This window comes from Cetorhinus maximus, chromosome 8 (assembly GCF_964194155.1).
Source record: "Cetorhinus maximus chromosome 8, sCetMax3.hap1.1, whole genome shotgun sequence".
NCBI classification, from domain to species: Eukaryota; Metazoa; Chordata; class Chondrichthyes; order Lamniformes; family Cetorhinidae; genus Cetorhinus; species Cetorhinus maximus.
Window position 1 is genome coordinate 78,398,197 of NC_135886.1, and position 25,104 is coordinate 78,423,300.

At 41.1% G+C, this 25,104-nt stretch overlaps 1 protein-coding gene across 9 annotated transcripts in view; it reads right to left on the minus strand.

Moving 5' to 3' along the window:
• The window catches only part of LOC144683748 (Krueppel-like factor 12), a 190,252-nt gene that overhangs the window by 143,272 nt on the left and 21,876 nt on the right, over nucleotides 1-25,104 (minus strand). For all 9 annotated transcript variants that reach the window (XM_078547095.1, XM_078547094.1, XM_078547097.1 and 6 more), the window contains one exon: nucleotides 22,051-22,122. In XM_078547095.1, coding sequence (XP_078403221.1) covers nucleotides 22,051-22,122 — 72 coding nt within the window. The remainder of the gene's footprint in view (nucleotides 1-22,050; nucleotides 22,123-25,104) is intronic.

Genomic DNA, 25,104 nt, shown 5'->3' on the forward strand with positions numbered 1-25,104 from the left:
ACACTGGATCATCAGGACACGTGAGGGTGACTGCCCGCCGACATGTTTCACAACTGTACATAAGCGATGTGCACCTAGCAAGCTGCACTTCACTCGAGACTTCAAGGTCTGTTTGCCTCACGGTCATCAGCGCCAGGCTTCACAGGCAGCACCACATTACTTTTAGGGAGCTCACAGGAGCCTACCAAACCAGCCATAAGGCAGGGGTGGCTTTTCAACAGCTGCAAGGCTAGGGCTTCTTTTGGGGAAGGGGGAGAAGTGGCCTCAGGCAAGGGAAGAGGCTGCAGGGTGAGGGTTGTACGAGGGAAGGGGGGTATCCTAGGGTATATGTGGGGCCACAAATTGATCTGTGAAAGTGGCCTCAAGATAGTGCAGGCTGAGGAGGCAGTCTCCAGAGGAGATGAGGCCAGATGGATATGTGAGGGTGTATGTGAGAAAGTGAATGGTGATGTCCCTTGAGCTGACAGTGAGCGAGATGCCAGTGAGTATGTGATGGCCTTGTGGGTGTGAGAGTTTAGAGTGATGTGATGGTTGCCTTACCCTGGCAACACGGATGAGATCATTCATCCTCTTCCTGCACTGGATGGCAAACGTCTTCTATGCAGCATTGGCATTGACCACCACTGCCACCGCCTCTCAAACCGGAGTGGTGAGACTGCTGGACCTCCTGTGACCAGGGCGGGGGTGGGGGACATCATGGTGGGCCTTCAAAAGGCATTCCAGTGACGGGTCACTGAACTCTTCTTGGCTTCAGGGCCATGTCTTCAATGGAGAAATCCTGGGCTGCAAATGTTAAAAACTGAGTGCGCGGCTGCTGTTTAGATATGGAGTGAGGAAACGGCATGGTGGGCGATTCAGAGGCCGCCTGCCAGCGAGACGGCGTGTTTCCTGTGGCTGCATAATTAATGAGGCGGGAAGCAGGCAATATGGAGTAAAAAGCTGCCATTATGGCCATTGGGTAAAATGTCCTTTTTCCCACCTGCTACCTCACTTAGTGCAAATCTGGGATGATCCCATCCTTTGTTTTCTAGAAATTATACATGTTTGTTATAATAAGAATGTTCATTGAACATTTTTCCCTCTTATTTAAAAATAAGATCTGTAGCAGAGTTTAAGTGTTTAAAAAATGTCATTCTCTGTGAACCAAACTGGGGGTGGGGAGAGCCACCATTGTAGCGGATACAAGGTAGACTTCAAGTCCAGAATATGCTCCATCAGACAGGGAGTGGCCTTTGCCCAATTAAAATACATCAGAAACCAATATTAACCACTCCCAAATGTCAGGAATGCACTGGTCGTCAGTATGACTGCAGCAGTTTGTACTGGATTAGGGTGTGGTTTAATAGGAGTGCCTGGCACAAAGGGAAACACACACGCGGCAGCTGTGACCTTTAGCTTTACATTGCCATCTTGTTTCAAGCAGTAATATCCTGTCAGCAACAATCTCCCCCAACTTCAGCTCTTATAAAGTCACTACTTCTGTTTCTTTTTTCCTTTGTAAAATGCTTTTAGGTTATCCAGAAACCACATTGTTAAAATGGGTCAATTTTCATTCTAGATGCAATAGGGCAAAATAACAGGACATATTCCCATTGAAGACCTTTACAATCATTATAGCATAATGGGACACAGACTAATTCTGTTTTGCATGAGGGTAACAAAAATAGAGCACTTTAATGGATGACTGTCTACTGAACCATGTAAACCAGCAAGGTCTCAAAGTGCAACTCCGCTCTGTGCTGAGTTGGCTGATACCAGCTGCCACAATGATGCGGGCACTGCAATTTGCCAGCCCATCCTTGGGAAGGGAGAAAAAAAAGGATCATCAGCCAGGGCTCCCACTCCTGATCGACATCCAGTGTTCAAGTGCAAGTTTGTTCGTTCAGCATCTCCTTCTGGAAAGTACACCTGCAGATGGCTAGCGAGGGTAGATCAGGCCCAATTGTCATGCCCTCAGTTAATAAAGAACAGTGCTCACCAGTCTTCCTAACACATAAATAAATGAGCGAGGTAAGAGAGAATGAAAGAGAGAGAGAGAGAGAGAGAGAGGCAGAGACAGAGAGAGCTGTCAGGACCCTTGGAACTAAAAATTAGTAAGAATGGGAGTTACATGGATCCTCAATGTTACTCACTTTGGGTGCAATGGAGTGATTGCTCAGTTTACATCAGGTGTTCCCTTCCTCACGGTAGTCAAGAACCATTCATCCCCTGAACTGGAAACAATTATTTTCAAATTTCCAACCTCTGATGCAAAAAATGTTTTTATCATCTGCAATTTAATTAGTAAAGATGAAATGCATTTGCAAATTGAAAATATAACATATTTACTTTTACTTTTGGTACACCATTGTTGGTGCATTATTGTATGTTAAAAATGCTGAGTGGATGCAACGTTTTATTTCAAAATGCATCAAAAACTCAAACTAGGATCGTTTACAGCACAATCTATGTTAAATTTTAATGTTCAGATGCAATATCTGTTATGCCTGTAGTTGGTGCTGGGATAACATTTTTCAATGTTGCAAAAAGCATGCTTCTAGTTAATAGCCAAAACCAAGTTCAGCCTGCATGCAGTTGCTGGCTCCAACCACAAAGGGTCACAGTGGAGCAGCAGCCATATTGATATGAATAAATAGTTAAGTATTAATATGTAACAGCAAATCAAGCTTTTTTTAAAATCCCCAAGAGCTTGCCTGAACTTGTAACTCTACTTTGCTGGCTGATTCTCATTGCAAGTTCTAGCTTCAGCCTCCTGTAAGGTCCTAGTCGCATTCCCTGAAACCACAGCCTAATCCATCATTGTCCTTTCGCAAAGACAACGAGAAAGTGCTTTAGCCTTCCCGCTCATTGTGAGCACACATTTGCTCTCCAGATTCCTCGGTTTTTGACACTCACCGACAATATCATCACCGTACGCCATTATGTTAACTGTCGCTGCAACCAGTGTTCGAGAAAAACCATTATTCCTCCCCTCCAGGTTTTCCAGTCTGTATCAGATCTACACTGATACTCGCAATTCCATTGTGGCTCCTCTCCATCTATTCTCTTTACCCATCTTTTCTTCACAGGCTCCTAACCCCTGTTCTCCACTACGTTTCCTTTCCTCCCTCCTCTCCTCCTGTAGCTTCCCATTCCCTAACCCCAATTCCACCCGGCTTCTCACCCCCTTCTCTCCTCCTCCTTAACTACAGAGGTCAGGGCATGTGTTGGAGAGATGGTGCAAGAAGTCATCAGTATAAATGTGGAATCAGCTTTCTGAAGATGATCTACATTCATCCCTCTGGCGACATCAAGAGGATGGAACCAAGGCCAGATCCTTGGGAATGGGGGGAGGGGGTGAAAAACAGGAAGATAAGCCATTTTTGAAAATACTCTGGGAAGAAAAATTTCAAAGATAGAGATGAGAGAGTGTTGCAAAAATCAATGGCTCCAGCAGCATGGCAACGAGGGCCAAACACGAGGTAGTTGGCAGTTTGAAAGTGAAGTTGGAATTGAGTTGGAGAAAAGCTATTTTGCAGGAGTGAGCACAAAGGTAGTAGTTTTGGAAATAGATGATTGGGGAATGGGATGAAGGAGAAATGTGGGCGGTGAGGGATACAAGGAAGTAGTTGGAGATGACCTTCTCAGTGAGAGTGAAATTATGCGACAGGACATGTGAAGTGGCAAGGTGGAAGGGGTGACTGTTAATATGGGTAGCAGAGTTCTATGCACAAGAATCTAGAATTTTTAACTCTAACAGCAATCAATGCAGAGATGAGAGTATAGAATTGGAGGATAAAGGTCATTAAATTCAGAGTTACTCTTAGTATAGATCAAAGATGAGCACTGTACAGCGATCTGTATCAGTAAATGTGGAATAAATTGATGATCCACACATTTTGTATTTAAAAATTACCATGCTCTCATACATATAGTATGATATAGTGGCATATAGTAGATAAGTTTTGAAAGCATGTCACTACAGGAACCTCCAAAATACTTTGAATTAGCAATAGAGCTACTGCAAATGCCAGAAATTTGAAGTAACCAAAAATACTAGAAATAAGCAGCACACTTATGTTGGAAAGGCTGATATGACGTAAAGGTACTTGATCAAGGAGGTTTAAAAAGATAGACTTGCCTTCATGTATCGCTTTTTGTAACTTAAGTGTAATGTTCCAGAAAGCCAGGTGGTGAAGGATAGAACTGGAGCCAATCTTTACACAATTTTATAAGCATTTATTTAGAGAGATACACATTACAAACATGCATCTCCTGACCAACATCCACAGTTTCAGTCCTTTCCTATTCATAGGGGCATGAGTGAATCCCCAGTTAATGCTCATCACTTGCTGACAAGTAATATACAAATAACTCTCAGAACATCCTAAATTGCTTTATAGCCAATGAAGTGTGGTAATTGCTGCAATGTACAAGACATGACAGCCAATTTAAACACAGCAAACTCCTACAAAAAAGCAACATGCTAATGACTAGATAGCCTGTTCCTTTTAGAGACATGCATGGAGGGGTAAATATTGGCCAGGATACCATGGAGAACTCCCCTGCTCTTTTCCCAAATCATACCATAGGATCTAATCTCTGATCTCAGCTTAGCTTGGCCTTGCAGAGGTATAAATTCTAGACTCTCCACAAAATTCTCCTGAGAGGGCAGATGGGGCTTCAGTTTAACGTCTCATCCAAAAGATGGCACCTATGACAGTACGGCGCTCCCTCAGTACGATCCTAGAGTGTCAACCTAGATATTTGTGCTCAAGCCCTTGAAGTGACTCCTGAAACTACAAACTTCTAACTTGGAGGCATGATCGAGTGCTAACAACTGAGCCATGGCTGACATCTCCAGTTAAGATCTCAAATGTCAATCTTTCTTTTCAGGCCCATCCAAGCCTGTTAGCTTTTTCTAGAATTCTCCAATAAAAAAGGAGAATTTTCTTCCCCTTAGCCAAAATACATTTTAAAAGTTTTGCTATGTACAAGAAACATGGCTTAGAGATCCTATATTTTAAAAAAAGCTGAATGATCCTAGCACAGCTCTGGAGGCCTACAAAAGCAAAATACATTCTTCAGGAACATTATATTTATTTCATTGTTTCACGATAGGCTGTTTCATGGTGTGGAAAGCATATTTTTTCAACTCCACCCATTCCACACCCATACCCACACTACTGCAAAGCCCAGACATGTAGACTACGAAGAAGAAAAATGCCTGATTGGCAGTTGGACAAAGGATAGGCTACTTGATCAGAGCAGAGAGATTGTTATTCATAATATGGTACATGCAAAAACCAGACAGACAAAAAAAACTTAAATTAGTCTTTGCGCAATTAGTTTATTTTGCGTATGAGGAAGGGAAATACAAAGCTTCCAATTCTAAAATACACTGAACACGTGGGAGATGCTGGTGTAGTGGTAACATTACTGGATTAGTAATCCAGATGCCAGGCATGAATTCAAATCCCACCATGGCAGCTGATAGAGTTTAAATTCTAATAATAAAGTCTGGAAATAAAAGCTAGTCTCAATAATGTTGACCATTAAACCATCATCAGCTGTCGCTGGGTCAAAATCCTGGAACTCCCTCCCTAACAGCACTGGGAGTGTACCTACACCACATGGACTGCAGCAGTTCAAGAAGACAGCTCACCACCACCTTCTCAAGGGCAATTAGGGATGGGCAATAAAAGTTGCCCAAAGGAGCAAAGTGTTATCCTGTAAAGCAAGTAAAACAATAACAAAGAAAATAGATCACACCTTTTCAGAGTCAGGATCCGTTTTGCCTAATGATTCTGACTGCTGGCTCAATAACACCTGGTTTAGATCTACCATTTTGAGCCCAGCTTTGACAGCCTGACTTCTCAACACATCTAAAGCAAGGCAGCATGCATGCGTTATCTTTGCTGAATCTATAAAGACACTCCCCTACACCAGGGAAAGTTCCAGGCAGACAGGCAACATGCAGCATGCCACTTTGAACTGCTGGCACCTGCTTAAACCTCACGTGTGTCAATATCAACATAGCTCCAGCTGCTGAATTTACTTCACAATAAAAACAGGGCAGTTTATCTGTAAGGGAACTGAGTTACATTAGCAGAATATGAAACAGAGTTTCCAGAAGTATAGACTAAGGGTCATTTTATGGTTAGTGAAGCATGCTTCACTACATGATTTACATGCTTCCTTTAATAACTGTAACCTAAATGGCTGGAGGACATTAGTTCCTAATCTTGATGGGTAAATGGATCTTCCTCAGTGGTATAGAACAACAGAGCAGAAAGGCAGTTAGATCTCAGATCATATCCAGGTTAGCTGACATTATCCACAGCAGCAGTGGGGCATGAGAACGAGCCTCAGTATCTCCGAGTTAGTAAAGGGAAAATAACTCATGATCACCATCCATGACCCCGATGAAACGATGATGACAACAAGATTACATTCAGCAGAGATTTCCCCTCCTGATCAAACACCTTGTCAAAATTCACCAGCTAGACATGTAAAACGGTCACTTGAGCAAGATACAACAGGGACAATTGCACCAAGAAAACCCTAATATGGTCACTGCAGCCAGAGGGGGGGAAAAGGTGACAAAAAAATTAACTCAAGAAATATAGTTATAAATGTCCTACTATATTAAAAAAATAAAGTCTCTATTATTTGAATAATGGGCAAACCCAAACTACGTTCTGTAACAGCATTACTTTGAATTGCAAAACAACCATTATATTTTGAATCAGGGTGCTGCCACAACCAGATGTGGTTCTGTACTCTCAGTTGAGGCGCTGAGGCAGTAAACATTGATGATGACATCATCCCATCCTAACTGTGACGTTGCTTCAAAAGGACACATGTCATTTTATGGGTGGGTGGGGAGGGGGAAGTGTGGTGGGAGAGCAAGGAGGGGTTGTAATTTATAAAACAGGCTCATCTGCTCCCAGAGTGACGTCATTTTTGGAACATCATCCGCATCAAATGCTGCAGCTTCACCAGACCCCAGTCTGCACAACATCAAGTAAAGATTCCAAGAAAACATTATTTTGGGACATTACAAATACTTTTTCCTCATCCCATCTAAACTCAGCAACAATTGAGCACAAGAAAAAGGAACTACAGCACCATGTCAGTACTGTGATCAAGCAGAACACCAATTTGTATTTATATAGCGCCTTTAACATAATGAAACATCCCAAGTGCTTCACAGGAATATTAAAAATCAAAATAATGACACCGAACCACATAAAGAGCAATTAGGTCAGATGAACAAAAGCTTAGTCAAAGTGGTAGGTTAAGGGGCATCTTAAAGGAGGAATATGAGGTAGAGAGGGGGAGAGGTTTAGGGAAGGAATTCCAGAGCTTAGGGCAGTGGATGGGTCACTACTGAATTTGCGGTCATAGAAATAACGAATGGGATCGCAAACCGCAACCCCGCCCCCCCTTACCAAGGCTGCACCCTGCACCAGTAGTGCACTAGGCAGCATTTGGCAATGCCCTTGCCTTGCTCGTGTCTTGGTCTTCACTGAGTCTTGGAGCCTGGCCCCTCCTTGAACCCAGTGGGAATGCCTCTGTTGCTGAGCTGCAACAATCTGAACCCAACCCTTCGCCCTTGCTCTGCAGAGTGACCTGGGCTCCAAAATCAGCAACCTCAAGACCCTCAAGCTGCGCTTCCTCTGCTTCCTGGCCAAGGTCCATGAGTTGAAGAGCCTCAGGTGAATTAACAGACTGGTGAGTACATAAAGTAACAACATTTTTACAAAGTACTTTAAAAACACAGATTTTCATATTTATAAAATGTACTCTATGTTGATCTATAATACGCAAATTTAATAATTATATACTGAATGTTACTATGCTGCTTCATTGCTGTTTGTTTCTGTTGGCATCTGGGGCCACGTTAATTTTCAAGTGTTAAAATAGGGTCATGCTGGAAAATAGTTTGGGAAGTTGGCCTAGCCAACTGAAGGCATGGCCACCAATGGTGGAGCAATTAAAATCTGCGATGCTCACGTGTCAAGAATTAGATGAATGCAGGAATCTGAGAGGGTTGTGGGGCTGGGGGGGTTTAGGGAGTTGGGGGAAGGACAATGAGGGATTTGAAAACAAGGTTGAGAATTTTACAAACAAGACACTGCATGACTGGGAGCCAATGTAAGTCAGCAAGCGCAGGGATGATAGATGAATGGGATTTGGTGCAAGTTAGGAAACAGGCAACAGTTTTAGTTGACCTCGAGTTTACAGAAGATTGAAACTGGGAGACCAACCAGGAGTGCATTGGAATAGTCCAGTTTAGAGGTAACAACTGCAGGAATGAAGATTTAAGCAGCAGATGAGTTGAGGCAGAGCGAAGTTGGGTGATGTCCTGGAGGAGCAAATAAGCAGTCTTAGGGGTGGAACGAATATGAGGTCAGAAGCTCATCTTGAGGTCAAATGAAACACCAAGATTGCAAACAGTCTGGTTTAGACTCAGATAGTTGCCAGGGAGAGGGATGGAGTTCATCACTAAGGAACGCAGTTTGGAGTGGGGACCAACAACGATGGCTTCAGTCTTCTCAATTGTTAAATGAGGAAATTTCTATTCATCCAGTACTGGATGTTGGATAAGTAACCTGACAATTTGCAACAGTGGAGGAGTCATCTACACTGTCAAACGCCCTCAGAATCTATTATGTTTCAACAAGATCATTTCTCATTCTTCTAAACTCCAATGAGAATAGACCCAACCTGCTCAACCTTTTCTCATAAGACAACCTCTTCATCCCAGGAATCAGCCTAGCGAACCTTCTCTAAAATGCTTCCCATGTAAGTATATCCAAATAGGGAGACCAAAACTGTATACTGTAACCAAGGTGCAATCTCACCAATGCCCTGTGCAGTTGTAGAAAGACTTCCTTACTTGTATACTCCATCCCCCTTGCAATAAAGGCCAACATTCCATTTGCCTTCCTAATTACTGTACCTGCATGCTAACCATTTGTGATTCATATACAAGGACACCCATATCATTCTGTATTGCAGAATTCTACAGTCTCTCTCCATTTAAATAATATTCTACTTTACTACTCTTCCTGCCAAAGTGGACAACCTCACATTTTCCCACCTGCCAATTTTTTGCCCAACTATAACCCTTTGCAGACTCTTTGTATCCTCCTCACAACTTACTTTCCTATCCATAGTTGTATAAGCAGCAATGTTGGCTGCAATACAGTCTATCCCTTCATCCAAGTCATTAATATAGATTATAAATAGCTGGGGCCTAAGCACTGATCCCTGCAGCACTTCACTAGTTACAGTTTGCCAATCTGAAAATAGCCCATTTATCCTGTCTGTTTCCTGCTGGTTAACCAATCCTCTAACCATGCTGATATATTACCTCCAACACCATGAGCTCTTACTTGTGAAGTAACTGTCTATGTGGCACCTTACCAAATGCCTTTTGGAAATCCAAACACACTGCATCTAGTGGAAATCCTTTAGCCACCTGCCTCATTCCATCCTCAAAAGAACATTCTCAAAATTTGTTGCCACAATTTTCCTTTCATAAAACCATATTGGCTCTGCCTGACTATATTATGATTTCCTAACTGTCCTGCTACTACCTTCATTAGAATGGATTCTAGCATTTCCCAATGACAGATGTTAGACTAACTGGCCTACAGTTTCCTGCTTTCTGCCTCCCTCCTTTATTGAGTAGAGGTGTTCCAATCTGCTGTGACCATCTCAGGATCTAGGGAATTTTGGAATATTACAACCAATGCATCCACTACCTCTGCAGCCACTTCTTTTAGGACCCTAGGATGCAGGTCATCAGGTCCAAGGGACTTGTGAGCCTTAGTCCCATTTGTTTTTCCAGTGCTTTTTCTCTAACGATTGGGATTGTTTTAAGCCCTCCCTTCCTTTTGGATTCTGCTTTTCTACAAGGCTTAAGGTGATTTTTGTGTCTTCTGCTGTGAAGACAGATACAAAATACTTGTTCAAAGTCTTCTGCCATTTCCTCATTTCCCATTATTAAATTTCCCTCTAAGGGACAAACATACTTTAACTACTCTTTTCCTTTTTATATACTTGTAGAAGTTTTATTGTCTGTTTTTGTATTTCTTGCTAGCTTTCTCTCAGATTGTAATTTTTCCTCTTTTTTAAGTCATCCTTTGGTTTCTAAAATTTTCCCGATTTTCTGGCCTACCACTAATCCCTGCAACATTGTACATCTTTTCTTTCAGTGGGAATAGGTCTGAGGGTGAAGGAGCAAATTTAAAACAAAAGAAATAGGGAAAGAAATTGAAAAAAAACACCAACACTATCAGTTCTGTTTTACAAATTGATTTTTTAGTACATTACAACCGACAAAACATGATTGAAGATTCACTTATGAATACTAACAAATTCCCTGGGCCCTATGCCATTTTCCCTAGGGGGCTGAAAGGGACTAATGAGGAGGAAATTTGTGGGTATCCTGCTACAGATAGAGTCATAGGAAATCTCCACACACTGGAAGCAAGCCAGCATAATACCTTTTATTAAAAAGGGGAACAAATCTGAACGAGGTAGCTACAGGCCCAAAAGCCAAACATGAATAGGTAAATGTAACCCATAGTGAACAGTAGGTGAGGGGACTGATATATTTTAATTATAAATTTCTAGCTTAACAAGAAACAGCCAACATGGATTTAGAAGAGGAAGGTTCTGCTTGACTTCTTTTATGAAGTTGCAGATGTTAATGGAACTCCCTATGATGTAATTTATGTGGACTTTCAGAAGGTCTTTGATTAGTTCCCACATGAAAGACTTATAATAAAACTAAAAAAGTACGGAAATCCAGAGTAGAATATGGGCCTGAATAAAGATTAGGCAAGAAAGAGTGTATGCACAAGAGATACAAAGTCAGACTGGAGGTGCAAGTTGCCAAGTGGAGTGCTGCAAGGATCAGTGCTTGCCCCACCTCACCAGGCACAACAGCATTTGTTGTATGTAGATGAGAAACAGAGGCAGAAACCAAATGCAAGTTTGTTACATCTGCATGTAGCACTAAAACTAGATTGAGCAGTGAGGACAGGAGATGTCATTAACAATTTGAATTAAATTTTGCTAAGTTTTGTAATTGGGAAGACAAATGGCAAATTAAATTTTATACAGAGAAATGCAAGGTATTGTATATCAGGTGAAAATTGAGCAGCCTAGCTAGCAATGAAGGGGAGAGAATTAACATTTAAGAGCTCCTTAGAAGGAACAGGGGACTGGTCACTGTCCATTTTGAGACTATGTGGAAAGCACTTAAAAAAGTAAACTGAATGTTGGGATACAAGAAAATTATGCGCCCTGGCCACATAAGGAAATAGTGTACAGAGGTTATGCTGAAGTTTTACAAAGTGTTAGGTCAGACTACATTGGAGAGCAAAGTGTACAATTTTGAACACCTACTTCAAATTCATTGGAGTGGATTTTTTTTTTAAAAAGCTCTAAATTCCCCATGCTTGTGAAGATGGGGTGACCAAGCCAGAATTTTATAGGCAGATCATAATTTTTTTTCCCTCCACTTTGGCAGAAAAAAGAGAATAAAAGGAACACTTGTATGCAAGTAGATGTGACATGTAAAGATATTAAAGATATGGGATAAGGTGAACCTACAACAAAACTTCATAAATGCTTGGAATGATCTACCAATCAAGGTAATGGAATTAAAAATAGGTGTTCAAAATGCATTTGGGTGCTAGGAAGGGAAAGTTGGAATACTAGAGATCTTGATGGTCGCCCTTATCCTCATCTTTATTTTTAATACTTAGCACACCCAATGATTCAGTAACTTCACAGCCCATTATGACATTAAGTTATACCAAAATCTAATCCCTGGCCTGTGCTGATTTAATTGTTCTCAGCTAGAGTGGTATCAGGAACACTTACAACTGGTCTGTGCTCCCTTAGGCCAGGAGGAGAGGCTAAAGCTGCCAGGGTTTCTGGGTTCAATTGCTTTCCAGTGATCCCTGTGCGCGAACACAGCAAAACATCTGGCTTTGAAATCCCCCATGATTGAATGGGCTGTCAACACTCGTCTTTGTTGCTTGTATGAAGGACAGCTTTGGCTCAAAGGTAGATTTCTTGCCTCAGTCAAAAGATTGTGCATTCAAGCTCCAGTTCAGAGACATTAGGCCATTACCTAGGTAGCCACCTGTTGGATCCTGGTCACCAGTTTGTTGGAACTTATGGATCTGGGCTGCACGCTTGTTTTGGGATGGCCAGGTTGGTACAATAGACAGAGTTGACCAGCAGACAGTCCTTAGGTGGAACACATTCTGTTTATTTACAAAGGTACTCAGCAGCTACACTTGTGTGCTTTCAACTCAAACCCTGTCTCCATACTTTTCCTTACCACCTCAGGCTACTGACTACCAAGGTAGCCCACGCTACTTCTCCATTGGTTACATAAGATCATGTGATCTTCCTTTATAACATCCTTCTTAAAGGTAAACTACATATTACATAAAACCATAATTACCACAGCACCTCTGTGCAGCATTAAGGGAGTGCTACATGTCATCCTTTGGATGAGACATTAAACCAAGACTCCAACTGCCCCCTCAGATCCCATGGCACTACTCAAAGAACAGCTGGAAAGTTGTGTGCAGGAGAATATTTACCTCTCTAGCAACATCTCTAAAACATCATTTATCTCATTATAAAAGCAAAATACTGTGGATGCTGGAAATCTGAAATAATAACAGAAAATGCTGGAAAAACTCAGCAGGTCTGACAGCATTTGTAAAGAGATGCTGTCATCTCCACAGATGCTGTCAGGCCTCCTGAGATTTTCCAGAATTTTCTGTTTTTATTTCATTTATCTCACTGCTGTTTTTATGACCCACTCTGTTATGTGAAAATTGGTTGCCACGTTTCCTACAACAATGACACACTTCAAACGTACTTCATTGACTGTAAAGGGCTTGAGGACATCCCAGAGCCATTACAGGTGCGAAGTCAACGCAGGATTCTTTCTCCAAGCTGGCACACATGGACCCATGACCCAGTATCTTCAGAAATGGAAAAGATATCACCAACTCTTCATAGCTAGTAATTTTCCAATGCAAAGCACAGAGGACGAAACCAGTGAACCTCTGTAACCACACCCAAATCCTTTGAACAATCCCAGCAAATTCGTATAGTACTTACATCTAATTTAATACAATAATTCCTTCCAAAAGTTGTAATATACCCAACAACATAACTCGCTATTTGCAGTTATAACATTGTAGTGTTAACAAATGAATAGGATGTAATTCTGATCAATTGCAAGAGGAAATGAAGGCCAGGGTTTTCCCGTCGGTGAGCGAGGGGGGGCGGGGCCCGCTTACCAACGCGTAAAATGACGCAGATGGCATCGGGCGGAACTCCCGACATCACCGCGCCCCATTTAAATTTTCAGGTAGGCGGGGGCTCAGCAAAATCAGCTGTGTGCCCGCCGACCTGTCAATGGCCAATTGAGGCCATTGACAGAGTCATTAAAGTAATTAATGGACCTGCCCGTCCAACCTTAATGTTGGCGGGCAGGCCAGGAGCCCTGGCGGGAATTAGAAAAAAGATGAAACCTCGTCCAGGGACGGGATGAGGTTTCATGTAGGTTTTTTAAAATTTAATTAAAGTGTTTTTAAAAGTTATGGACATGTCCCAACTCATGTGACAGTGTCACATGAGGGGACATGTCAAGGAATTTTTTTTCTATTTTTAATTTTTTTTAATGTATAGCCGATCTCCAAGGCAGCAGGAGATGAGTGAGCTCTTTCGTGTGCATGCGTGAAAGAGCGTACTCTCAGGTTTAAGAATCCCCCCCCACCGGCACAGGGAGCGCACAGCGCTTCCGTGTGGACGTCACGCTGGGCAGGCATTAATTGGCCCACCCACATAAAATGGCGGCGCACCCCCAATTGGGGGCGCCGATCGGAGTTGCGCTTCCACGCATCCGCTCTTCAACATCCCCCACCAAAGGGGAGAAAATTCTGCCCTAAACGTGTGAACTTTAAACTTCATGGTTGAAAGGTCTCAGCTACCTCACAATTTGATTATAATTTTAAAAACAGTACCATTAGGAGACAACTGTTTTATAATCAAATTTTAGGAAAATTTCCAATCGTGTGTGACAGCTGGAAGCCCATTTGGAAGCACTGAACAATTGCACAATGGTTACTAGGCATTTAACAAATGGCTATATTTTTCAATTTCTGTAACAAAATGGGTTTTACTTCTACATGTGTTGCACTTGTCATATCTCTTAAGTTCTGACTCGCAACATGGATTCAGTTCTTCTAACACCTTGCACAAGTGATTATTTCTCAGTCATTAGTCCAAGTGTGGTGTCCTTATGGCTTAGGTCATGGAACAAATGTGGGCTAATAAGATTTGGAAGCTAAAAGACAATTGATTTTCAGCACGTTCTACTTTTTCCAAGACTCTTATTTATGTTAGTCCGTCCTTTTAACACTTACTGTATACAGCTGCACTGTTCCCCATTTACCAAATATACAACTGCACTATTCCCCAAACAGTGTATCATTACAGAACATGGTGCAGCATTAGCCATTTTCCAGGGTGGATTACATTTTGGTTCAAAAGTTCAATTTCAAAACATTCAGTCCAATTAGCTCTTGAAAAATAGTCTCCCCATTACTAGATGGTTACAGAACACCATTTCTTCCATTAATTCTTGCACAAATTTCAAGACTGCTTTATTAACATTTCAAATTACTCCACAGGTTCCTCAAACACAGGCGATTCCTACAGGTTCTGCGACACAGAAAATTTGAAACTTAGACGTGTGAAATTTTCCACTCCTGCACTTGAGGTGCCACATCAAAAGCTGATCCTGGCTGAGATCCAATACCATGGCATGGCAGGCGGTTCAGGTTGAAAAAAATTACAGACCAGAATAAAGGAACCAACTTCAGTTCAGCTTCCTGGGACAGTTAAACCTGAAAAATCTTGTTCTGTCCAATTCAAACCTAAGTCAGCAGTCTGTAATGGAGTCGATAATGTGTACAAAAACAAATTTGTTCCAAAATTTTGTCAGCTCAGAGGTTTGAGTAATATGAATCGCCTCTATCAACAGGTCAGTTTCTAAGGGCAGAATTTTGCCGTCAGCGAGCAGGGAACGGGGCCCGCTCACCGATGCGTAAAATAACACGGGATGACGCTGGGTGGAACCCCCGACGTCATCCCGCCCCATTTAAATTTTCAAGAAGACGGGGACGCAGCAAAATCAGCTGTAGGCCCGCCAACCTGTCAATGGCCAATTGAAGCCATTGACTGGATCATTTAAACAATTAAAGGACCTGCCCGTCCAACCTTAAGGTTGGTGAGCAGACCAGGAGCCCCGGCCGGCAAATAGAAAAAACATGAAACCTCATCCGCCAGCGGGATGAGGTTTCATGCAGGGTTTTTAAAAGTTTAATAAAGTTACAATGTAAATTATGACCATGTCAAATCTCATGCGAATTTTTTTTTCTCTATTTTTAATCTTTTTCAAAGTGGAAGCATTTCCTTGAGGCAGCACTTAGCCTCAGGGAGATGTGCGCTCTTTCGTGTGCAGGCGCGAAAAAGCGCACTCTCGCTTTTGGGGAATCCCCACCCGCACAGGGAGCACATAGCGCTTCCCGCCGGACGTCACGCTGGGCGGGCCTTAATTGGCCCACCCACGTAAAATGGCGGTGCGGCCCGCTTCTCCGACGGGGATCGGCTCCCGCCCGCCGGAGATTGGGTCGGGCCCACCCGCCAGGCAGAAAATTCTGTCCTAAACATTACCAATTAAAAGAATCAATTTCTGCCAACCACTGTTCTTCAAGAAACACATTTGTCTCATTTCCATTGATGATTGTTTGCAAAAGCTTTTAAAATTTGCAACAGAGATTTTAAATAAGATTTGATTTATTTTTAAGAGTTCTTTATAAAAATCTCAATGTCAATATAAGTTCTCAACACACTACAATGAAGAATATATGTAGCTGTTGCTGGAGTAGCTAAAGGAAGAAATAAACTTGTACAACCCAAATTGTCAAGTATATTTGTATTGCATTATGGACAATAAAATACTAAAAAGGATTCAAAATTATTAACTTTAATTGTAAAGGAACTAATATCTTCTCCACCACAAAGACTAACTCCTCCCACCTCCCTAGCATATTCCATTTCTGACCCTAACTCAAACTATTTGCTGGTGAAACCCTAATCCATGCATTGGCTACCAACATACCAGCATTCCAAAGCTTTCCTGACTAGCATCTCATCCACCCTATGTAATGCCTGCTCTTCCAAAACACTGCTCTCCATATCCTATCCGACACTAAGCCCCATCACCCATGTCCTTGCTAACACTGGCTCCTGGCTAGATAACACTGTATATTTAAAATTCTCATCCTCTCGATTAAATTCCTCTAAAACACCCTTCTTCCCTATGTCAAAAGTTCTGTCTCTCTGACTGGCATCTTGTGCAAATGCCACCTCCCCAACCCTCTACCCTCACCTCTCCCGTTGGCTTCAGCCACCTAGAACCCATGATCTGAAATTCCTTCTGTAAACCCTCTGTCTCTCCACCCCCTTCTCCTTTGTTAGGACCTTCCTTAAAAACCATCTCTTCAACCAAGCTTTTTATTAACCCTTCCTAACATCTGCTGATTTTTTTAATGTTATGATGTTATGACATATGCATGTGTAATATTAATCTGTAATTTCATTAGCTGGTCAAATATATATTGAACTTCTTTAAAACCGACTTTTTAAAGCAAAGACGTTGACTTAACATGGCTGCCACAAGTCACCTGACACATGTGGTGTTACAAGTTGGTCAGTTTCTGTAAGTTTCCAACGTGAATTACAATTTGGACGTGCCAAGGCAAACCTCCTATGGAATTTTACACCTGCTGATGTCAAGAATTACTTCAAAGATGAATTGAAACTTGTAACTGGCTCTCTCAATTTTCATTTCTGTAACACTATCTTTCAGACAGAGACAGAAAGTCTACCGGGACAACGTCTATACAGAAGGTGTTGTTCCTAGCTCATCACAGGGAAGAATGATCCATTCAGAAGTGATGGCTGGGACATTAAAGAAACTAATCACCTCGGCCATAACACAATAGCCAAGGTCTGTCCAGACATGAGCTAATCAATTATCTGCCGTGGAAAACCCAACTGATTAATGGGGAGAGAGGTCATGTGACCAGAATAACCATTTTGAAATGTCTTCAGTTATAACACCCTGGTTGCTTTTGGACAGTCTAGGAGGAGTCTGGAAATGAACAAGTAACACCATCTCTCTCCCCTGTTCTCAAGTTCAGAGCCCTATCTCTGTTACACTGTGGAACTGATCAGAGAAAGAGAATTTCAATTGGAAGGAACCTCAGGTGCAACAGCATCGACTTTTGGAAAATTCGGATTACAATTAAAAGAGACTGTCACCAGAAATTGCAGTTTACATCGGCCTCAGCCCCACTGAAATTTCAAGTCCACCGTGAAGAAAAATCTGCCTCAGCCACAAACAACAATGAAGGATTCATAAACAGTGAATTCTCCAATTTTTTGCCTTTTATCACTGAATCTTATTTTGGCCAACAAGTAACCTCTTCTACTGTATAAATTCAAGAAAGCCTGTTAGACTGAGCTCTTTGCAATCAGCACGTAAATGGCTCAGTGCAGACGTTGAATTAATACCATCATTCTTATAAATTGCAAAAAACCATGTTATGATCAACCAAGGCATGGGAAAGAAAGGGTGAGTCCTGACAAGCCCCCACCAATCTTAACAGTTGTTGATTTATAAAAAAAAGTCAATAGGTGCAAGTATTGCACAGAGGTCACTGATTAAAATGGGGATTGATTTTTAATGGTCTGTAAACACACCATATATAGCTAAACTTCTGTAAAGCTGCCATTATGTTAGTTTTGTGCTATAGTAGCATTACCAATTCCCTTCAGGTAGCCAGTTCCAGCGGATCCAGCAAATTGACACAGGGAGTTGCCACCTGCCACATGTATTCATCCATTGCGCCAGAATAGAAAGCAACATAAAAGCAGCATTAGTTGAGTATTATATACAGAAGCATCTCAACTAGATGCCACATCTCAGCCAGATTCAATATTTGAGACCAATTACATACGTGGCCCTTCTACACCACTGAGCAGCTGCTATGTGATTCCAGTTAGTCCCAAGTTTTTTGCCACCAGTTGAACTTGGCTACTGAGTGTCTCCGCTCTCTACACAAATTGCTCCAAAGCTAAAAATGAAACATTAATGCTACCGCAAAATTAGTACCAAGTCACAGCTGTGATTTTGCCACTCTGGCAGAGACGCTCGCAATTGAGGAAGCAACAGATCCTCTACTACCCTGTATAAGTGGATTGAGGGGTCAACCCCTCAATGGACTGAGTTGCAGTGAGGTCGAACGTAGCAGGCTCAATAGCATGATTCGAAATAGGGGGTGAAACCCCAACCCAGTAGGGTTTTGATACCTCCAACAGAAAGTGGGTCAGATTGTTAATATTACATGGTTACTGCTAATGGCATGCTTGCCATCATAGCCAACCCTGTAATATAAAGGAAGCAACAATAGTTTTAACTGTTAGCTGAAAGGATACAAAATTCCACACTTTCAAAAAAAAGACTGTGCCTTTGAGTTTTTGCAAAACAAGCAGTTCAAACATGCAAAAGCATGAACACATATGGAAAACTTTCAGCAGAATTAAAGGATATTAAATTTTAGGGTAACTTTGGCCTTTGCCTAGTCTTCATTACTTTATACCTCCTGTGAAATGCAGACATACTTAATTGCTCAGGATTTGCAAAATCCTCTCAGTGGGAGGCAAAGGAAGTGAAGCTGTGGGCAGACTGTAAGCATCTACAGGAACGTTGCAGGGTACGGTCAGTACTAGCTTCCCTGCTTTCAGAAATATGCAGTGAGCTAGCAGGAGCTAAGCAGTAAGTTGTTCCAAGGCACCCAAAAGAAACATATTAAAACATTTTGTAAGTTTAAAAAAAGAGATGGTTATACCACAAAAACACACGCCATTTAGAAGTGTGAACTGAAAACATTCTATTGAAAGCTACAAATTGTAACCAGGTTGCATCAAATTAGCTGAGTTTAGCAGACACCCTAAAGTTGGTATAAATTTCTTGGATTATTGAGGGGTGAAATAAGGGGAGAAACATAACCAGATTTGCTGTCACCTAATTACATTGTAGGTATCTTGCTTGACTTACTGGTCTGTGGTTACTAGTTGAGGTCAGGATCAAGTTCATCTGTAATGTCTTTTAGTAATACTTAAATAGCCTCCACACACTCAGTCAAGATTTACATGTAATTATTTGCTATTTGGGCAAGTTATTAAAGGAGATCTAGTGCTCCTATGCTTGTACAAACCCATCGTCAAGAGAAGAAAAAGAAAATTAAAAATTGCAAGCACAGAGACACATTCACTGGTGCGTTCTTCAATCTTACTGTAAGATCCATCAGGGTTAGAATCCTTCAATTAACGTACACTGTTATGAGCTCAATTTTTAAGTTCAACTTTTTAAATTTGCAAAATGAGGAGATAAAAGTTCTATTTCATCACGGGTTAAATAGGCAAAGTTTGTACACATACTATCAAATATCACTACTTTGCAATGTCCTGTAAAAGGTGAAGGGAAGTGTATGGGGAGAAGATAAAGCAGGCACTAGAACTGGATCTGTCCCACTTGCATCTCTAGTGAAGTCAGTATACAGGCTAAATCGCCTGCAGAAATCAAGATCCATGCCATCCCAATGGATAAATTTACAAAATACTGCTTTATCCAATCATACAATAATGGGTTTTATGATGCTAATATATTTTTCTGTCACTTGCATAAAATTGTGAAAATACTGACAAATACTGATATATTTGTTCAACCAGGAACAATGTTCCAATGCACCTTTGCCCTAATTATGCTCAACATTTCAATCTAGTAAACATACCTTGGAAAATGTTCTGCTCATCTGTCTTGTAAAACTTTGACAAATAGTCAGAGGGGTTAAATGTCAAGAAGATACAATAATATTGATAATGTTATTGGAAATGATTTTAAAATAGAGTTTAGTGGTGTGTGTGTGCGTGCGCGCGCGCGCATGCGTGTGTGTGTGTGTGTGTGTGTGTGTGTGCGTGTGTGTGTGTGCGCGTGCGCTTAATTGGATTAAAGCCAGCTGGTCTAGAGGTTTTGATGTATAGAAGAGAAGTAGGTTTGAAATGGTAATTAGATAAACATAGGGAAATAGAAGGTGAAGTATAAAGGGAGCAATTTGCATTTTAATTAGACCATTCAAAAAAGGTGAAATATTACACCTAACCAAGTGAAGCTCAGAAACAATGTTTATTTTTTAACCACTAAAGTTTACTAGTAAAGTGGGTATTATGAAAGAGTTTTATTGTTAGAAGATTTAAATTTAAAAAAAACCTAGTGACAATGATAATTTGCATTCAAAGAGGAAAATATGTCTAAGAGAAGGCTGTTGGAAAGAGGAGGGATTCTAATATCTAAAGCCTCCAGCCTGTAAGCCCCAAATCTGTCTGCAAGGGCCCAGAGCTGAAAGAAACTCAGTTATACAGGGAGTGAATCCAACCTTGGAAACACTGAAAAATGGCACAACATCGCAGACAACAGGTTCCAAGATTTTCAGATGATGAACTGGACGCATTGGTGGAAGAGGAGAGGTTTCCTGTTTCCACTGGAATGAAGGAGGCTCTCCAGACACATGGAGTCAAAAAGTAGTGGGAGCAGCTAATCATTGGAGGTCAATGTCAGAAGTCAAGCTCTGAAAGACCTGGATGCGATGCCACACAAATTTCAATGGTCTCACATAAGTGGTCAAGGTCAATGAATGCATCTTCAAATGCTGTACTACCAATTACACCAGCTCACTCAGACACTGCTCAAATCATCACACCCCCATAACTCATCTAGCAACAAGCGCTATCAATCAGGGCTTGTATGAACATTCCTACTAAAAGAAACAATGAAAACATTTCCCAGTTTGATTCCTGATCAGTTAATCTCAACTGGACTGGCAGTAAGTGCAACACAACTGGCCTCACCATCAACACCCCACCCCCAAACTTTCCCCAAGCTGAAGAAGTGGCAGGATGGGGAAAGAAGAAAAAGGAACCAATGCTCCTGCACCCAATTATACTGAATAAGAGCATAATTAGGCTCAATTGTGATGCCCTTCCAATATTCACTCTTTAGACTCAAAAATGAAGAATAGATGCTTCGTTGAGATATTGAATGGTATTTGACACAGTTGGAATTATTGTTTTATCATGTTATCACATCATGGCCTACAGTTGTATTATCCAAGACATGCCTGCTTTAACCATATGGAAAGGACTCCGTGACATTTGGTTAAAAGTCAAACCATGAGGTGTCTACCAATGTAAAGACACAATCCAGTAAAGGAAAGAAAAACTCCAACCCCATTCTGTGCCTTAAATCATCTCAGCCAGGACAGCAATTAGTCCATCACAATTAGCTTCAGTGCCCCAAGCAGCAGGAGCTCATGAAAGTTAGAAAGTGCCTTGTTCATACACCAGGTCTGGACTGAGGTACGTCATTGTTGAAGTGCTTGCTGCCTAGGCTCTTAAGAACGAGGTTAGGTGTCTACATGATGCCCATGGAACCAGACCCTGGGAGAGGGAGTAAGGAAGAGGGAAAATGAAATGTATACAGATGACCGGTCAGTCACCATAGACAGAAAATCATAACAAATCCTTCTACTTATAGCAAAGTGAGGCTGGATGTTACAATACAACAGCAGCATTAAGCTTCATTACAATAACGAGGACTAAATGGAAGGGCAGTATAAACTTGGGCTGGGGCAGGATTGGAAAATACTAGGGTAGTTGGGAATGTTGTTCCTCTAGAACTAAACGAAATTTCAATTTTACTCTTTTTTTTCTCTGCATCAATACCACTTGCTAATGAAAAAAAAATTTGATTAGTATCTTAGGAAAATATTCATGCATTATACTGAAGTATTGTAATACTATTTAAGCATTACGCAGAAATGTTATTACCTCGCTCTTATGCTCCAGATTTTCTCCATGTGAACGATACAACTCAAGAATAGATGTTGAATTTGTGGAAAACTGTGAATAAAGAGGAAATAATTAATATGCTAATCCTAATCTCAAATCCTCCAGTGTTTTTAGTCCCATCTTTCCCACTGCTGCTTTGATGTTTTTTTTTAGTATCACCTTCCCTCTCACACCAATATTAGATTTCCCACCTGTTATCAAGCCGGAAATTTCACTCCCTTGCTTATACTCTTACATCCCTTGAATTAAAGCACTTCAGATGACACTGTTAACAATTATAATTTGGAGGAAACAAATGTTTGTCAAATTAGAATTGTAAGCAAAAAGATTGGAACCTACTATATGGAAAAGGGGAGGAGAAATTTTGGCTGATATTCTCCTCTCACTGAAGTTATGAGGAAACTACAAATTCTCTCATTGTTCAAACTTATTTGTTTCATTTGACCGAGTGCGTGTTCAATTCCCAGCCATGGCATTTGGTGAAAGGGTTGGGGAATGCCTGCTAAAACCAGTTGCAACTTTAATGGCAGTCCAAACCACCAGTGCCTTCTTTCTCAACCAAAGTGGCATTACAGTTTGAAGAGTATTCCTATCCCATTTCTCAATCACTTTTAGATCACTCAGAATGCCTCATTCAGATTAATAAATATCACACTAAACCAATATGGGCTATGGTTGATTACAAATATTCATAAACAAGTTTACATAGAGTTGCACAAGTATACATACAGCTGGTGGACGCATCATTAATGCTGTAAAGCCTTAACTGTTAAGGGAATGGCTACATGATAATGCTTTGGATTTAAAATGAACAAAGAAACACAGACAAGGACCTAAGTTTATATAACTTTATAAGTCCCAAATCAAGTAAATTGACTGGCATGTGAAAAGTAAAATAGCCAACCCCAAGGCAGTAAGTGGGGAAAATGAACCAATTTGCCACAGAAGTGTGCTGAACTGATGTTTCTTAGTGCAGATAAAAAAAATCAAAGCTTCATGGCATGAAAACACATGCACTTATGGCCCTTAAACATTACACTGCCATCAATGACACTGGCTTCACTGGCAATACTGTGCTGCCTATAGAACTGCTGTTTTCCTCAGGCTACTGAACAGGTAGCAGCATCACTAATTGCAAATATTTACTTCTTGCCAATTTTACCTTCCCTTCTTGCCTGAGGGAGTGGCTTTTTTCTGGGATACAGATACACACATAGGACTGAAATTTCCCCCTGTTGGGCCAGCCCAGCGTGACGTCCGCACAGAAGCACTATGCGCTTCCTATGCAGGCGGGGGGTTTCCCAAAATTGAGAGTGCGCTCTTTTGCGCATGCGCACAAAAGAGCGCACTCATCTCCCTGAGACTAAGTGATCATAATATGATTGAATTAGACATTCAGTTTGAGGGAGAGAAGACTGGATCTAACACTAGTATTTTAACTTAAATAAGGGCAATTACGGGGGCATGAAAGCAGAGCTAGCCAAAGTGAAATGGCAATTTAGGTTAAGGGGTAGGTCATTAGAGATCCAGTGGCAGACATTTAAGAGATATTTCAGAATACACAGAATAGATACATTCCAACAAAGAACAAAAAATTCCAAGGGGAGAATCCACCATCCGTGGTTAACTAAAAAAGATAAGATACTATCAAACTTAAAGAAAAAGCATATAATTGTGCATAGATAGGTGGCAGGTCAGAAGATTGGTCAGAATATTAAAAAACAGCAAAGAATGACCACAAGGTTAAAAAGGAGCAAACTTAAGAGTACAAGAGAAAGCTAGCTAGAAATATAAAGACAGACAGTAAGAATTTCTATAGGTATTTAAGAAAAGAGAGTTAACAAAGTGAGTGTTGGTCCTATAGAAAGCAAGTCTAGGGAATTAATAATGGAAAATAAGGAGGTGGCAGATGAATTGAACAGTATTTTTCATTGGTTTTCACAATAGAGGCTACAAGTAACATCCCAGAAATAGCTGTAAATCAGGAATTGGAAGGGAGAGGGGAACTCAGGAAAATTACAATCACCAGGGAAATGGTACTTAGCAAATTGTTGGAACTGCGGGCTGACAAGTTCTCGGGTCCAGGTGGATTTCATCCTGGGGTCTTAAAAGAAGTGGCTAGTGAGATAGTTGATGTGTTGGTTTTAATTTGCCAAAATCACTAGATTTGGGGAAGGTTCCATTAGATTGGAAAATAGCTACTGTAACTCCTTTATTCAAAAAGGGAGAGAGACAGAAAGCAGGAAATACTATAGGCCAGTTAGCTTAATGTCTGTCATAGGGAAGATGTTAAAAGCTATTATTAAAGACATTATAACAGGGCACTTAGATAAATTCAAGGTAATCAGGCACAGTCAACATGGCTTTGCGAAAGGGAAGTCATGTTTAATCAATTTATTGGAGTTCTTTGAAGAAGTAACAGGTGCCGTAGATAAAAGGGAACTAGTGGATGTGCTGCAGTTAGATTTTCGAAGGCTTTTTATAAGGTGCCACATCAAAAGTTATTGTGGAAAATGAAAGCTCATGGTGTAGGGGGTAATGTACTGGCATGGATAAAAGATTGGCCAGCTAACAGGAAAGAGAGTAGGCATAAATGGCTTATTTTCTGCTTGGCAGGATGTGATGAGTGGTGTGCCACAGGGATCAGTGCTGGGACCTCAACTCTTTACAATTTATATAAATGATTTGGATGGAGGGACCAATTGTATGGTTGCTAAATTTGCTGATGACACAAAGGTAGGTAGGAAAGTGAGTTGTGAAGAGAACATAAGGAGGCTACAAAAGGATATAGATAGGTTAGGCGAGTGGGAAAACATCTGGCAAATGGTGTATAATGTAAGAAATGTTAGGCTGTCCGTTTTGGCAGGACGAATAAAAAAAGACATATTATCTAAACAGTGAGAGATTGCAGAGCTCAAAGATGCAGATGGATCTGGGTACCCTAGTGCATGAATCTCAATAGATTAGTATGCAGGTGCAGCACATAATTAGCAAAGCTAATAGAATGTTATCATTTATTGTGAAGGGAATTGA